Source organism: Morone saxatilis, unplaced genomic scaffold, assembly GCF_004916995.1.
Source record: "Morone saxatilis isolate NCDOM2014 unplaced genomic scaffold, NCSU_SB_2.0 Contig18, whole genome shotgun sequence".
NCBI classification, from domain to species: Eukaryota; Metazoa; Chordata; class Actinopteri; family Moronidae; genus Morone; species Morone saxatilis.
In genome coordinates this window covers 1,558,114-1,561,292 of record NW_023339740.1, presented here as the reverse complement: position 1 = coordinate 1,561,292, position 3,179 = coordinate 1,558,114, and the positions used below count along the sequence as shown (strand labels likewise).

General features: G+C 37.2%; 1 protein-coding gene across 1 annotated transcript in view; it reads left to right on the top strand.

Moving 5' to 3' along the window:
• Window positions 1-3,179, top strand: part of cntn2 (contactin 2) — a 46,713-nt gene that overhangs the window by 39,035 nt on the left and 4,499 nt on the right. The window contains exon 17 of the mRNA XM_035661667.1: window positions 1,633-1,681. Coding sequence (XP_035517560.1) covers window positions 1,633-1,681 — 49 coding nt within the window. The remainder of the gene's footprint in view (window positions 1-1,632; window positions 1,682-3,179) is intronic.

Below are 3,179 nucleotides of genomic sequence, written 5' to 3'. Positions count from 1 at the left end.
ATAATAACAATAGTAATAATAATACAAACATGTAATTATTACCACCTTTCAGTCAACTTCAGTAAACCCTGTCTCTCCCAATTTTTTTAAGGTTGTCATTTCTTTTTGAAGATATCCTTCCAGAATAAAGTGACTTAATAATCATTCTGAATTCAATAATATTCAAGGAATCCACACCATCAGCTTTAAAAAGAAATCTTTTCCTCAAAAAACTAATCAAATTAAAAACATCTGGTTGGTAGCAGAATGTAAATTCCTCTGCCTGGAACTTGTACCTAAGATGGTGGCTCAGGTTTTCTAACTCAAGTGAATTTCATTTAAGTTTTGCGCGTAGAAGTCTCACTAAGGTTCCAAAGGTGTGATTTGAGACATGAGATGGCATTGTGGTTATTTAAACTTTCAGAAAACATGGTTTAAACATCTTTACCACATAATCATAACACCATTTAACATGACATTCCTGACTGATATTTCTACTACTGCTCTTAGCACACATTTAGTTAGATACCCTCAGTTGGAATAATAAAAACTGAAAAAGCAGCCTTACACACATATTTATATTCTTAGTGGTAACTGACAGGTTTATGTCCTATGGTCACTAGATGGCAGTGTGGCAACAGGGTAAACAAGGTCTAGCAGGGTCTGGGAGGGTCTGGCAGGTCATCTCAGGTCAAATCAGGATGAGAGAGAGGGAGTGTGTGTGTAGGTGTGTGTGTAGTGTGTGTGTGTGTTCAAGTGTCTTGTACACCAGCTTGTCTCCTGGTTGTCTAGTGGAATACACCCTGGATTCCTCTTTTTGGTCCGTCTGTCTTTATTTACAGTATGACATATGAGGTAATAATTGTCACATTTAATTGTTTGAAAAAATAAACACAATGTTCAGTAAAGCACTGCATCACCCAGAGATTGTTGTCACAATTTATTATTACCAATCATTTTCCTTTAGATTTTCCTTTAGATTTTTCATGTTGAATATAATATTGATATATGTTGAACTGCAATGTTTCTACCGTGCCGAACAAACAAACCAAACACTGAGTTTAGACAGGGTCATGTGTGTTTCAAAAAGGGTTGAGTCGAGGAGTTACTTTCTCTCCCTCCTCCTTAGTTGCCCCTAATGTATATTAAGAATGACCGGAACTGAACGAAAACAACCAATCAGAAAAAGATAGGAAAGTGCTTCATAGTGATTGCTGAGTCTTATTCCAAAGTGTCTGCTTTGATAACGGCTGGGAGATTGAGATTTTCAACAATCGACTTCTTTCTTGGGGTGCTCTATTGGGTTGTTTTTGTTCAGGCCCAGTTGAACCTTGCAGATACCATTAGGAGCACTAGGAGTAGCCAGAGAAACCTAATTGTTTCACAGATTATCTGTCTCATGTTCTACTGTCAGGATATAGATATAATCAAAGTTTAAGCAAATATGACAAAGTTATTTTTATAAGAGTTACCTACTGCAACTTTAATATGCACACTTGCCAGCCAACTGAACAGGGGGGTTCTACATGTGGATATTGATGGTGTTACGTACCTGCAGTCAGACACTGCAATTACATCTTCCATTTCCAAGTTTTACTTGTTTTTGCAGCTCCTTGCACTTGTTTCTTCATCATTCACTTTCCATATCCACAGACACAGATGTACAAACACACCCAGACTCACACAGGAGTCTTCCCCTCAGGCATGTCCTGTCTTTAAAAGCCTGCGAGTAATACAACTCGGTTAAATGAGCCATGTAGTCTCCCTCTCCACCTCTCCCCCTGGCAGAAATGGATTATCCTTCTCAGCTGTACCAGCCAGTGGGTCTTCTGAGCACCCAGGAAGAATAGTAGGTACTTAGCACTTCCTGGGCCTGTGGCTGTACACATATTCAACTGGAGGATTAGACATGATCTCTATTTCAGGGCAGCGTTCACTCCTCTGCCTGGAGTCAGCACGTGCACATAGACTTGTCATAATATACGTATTTCTATATTAAATTACTAAATACATTTTTGAATTACTTCTTACTTCAAATTAAATTTATCAGTGGAACATCTCACTATTGTCTCCTTTGCTGCTAAAACAAATGCTATACTGTACCTTTGCTAGTACATAATATTCCTATTCATAAACCTCCATACATACATGAATATATGTAGACATACATACACACAGAGCATAGGTAAATACATATACAGTACAGTATATTGACAAATATATATCATTAAATATACATACATGTACAAAAGTACAAAAGTGAAACCATAAGAGATGAAAAGATGTATGTGTGTAATGTATGCATTTAAAATAAAATTTTGTCTTAAAATGTTCAGAGAGGTATTTCTGCAATGTATTGTAGAATCTGCATAATTTATTGTGTTTTCTTATCATTTGCAATGTACACACAACCCTTACCATCCTATGCTTTAGAGTGGATTGTAAACTTAAAGGGCTTCTCCAGTGATTTAGCTGCGGTGCACTTCCATAAACTGCGAGAGATACATATTCGATAGAATGGTGAAAATAAGCAGAGGCAGAGATATCCTGAGTTTTAGTTCCCAAAGTTCACAGGACGAAGCTAAGATAACCTTGATGGGAACACTGATCTTCATGTGTAAAAAGCCCCTTTAAAGGGCCAATACGATCCATCAAATGCAGTTTTACTTGCCAAAAAGTGATTACAGCTTCTATCTTGTGACTAAAAAGGTATTTTCTACCTTAAAATGACTTGATTTTACTTGTGATAGTTTTATTTTCAAGGTTATAGCTCACAGACTAACTTCTCCAGCTGAATACCTTCAAAAGGCCAATACAACCCATAAAATGCATGCAATTTTTTCACTTGCCAAATACTGATTACAGCTCCTATCTTGTCCCTGAAATATATTTTCTGCCCCCAAATGACTTGTTTTCATTTGTGGTTTTACCAGTTGAAATAGCCAGAAATTTAACCAGTGTTAATTTTGATAGCATAATTTTATTTAATATAAGTTGTAGTCTTTAGACTAAAATGCCAGTTTTAGTCATCTGTTTTAGCCAAACCCACGTTAGTCTAGTTGACTAACATTAGTCTAGTAACCCACGTTAGTCTAGTTGACTAACATGGGTTTACAGGTTTAGGTAAAGTGTGATGCATTGGGCGCCCGGTTAGCTCAGTGGGTAGAGCTGGCAACCCATGTACCAAGGCTGAGTCCTTG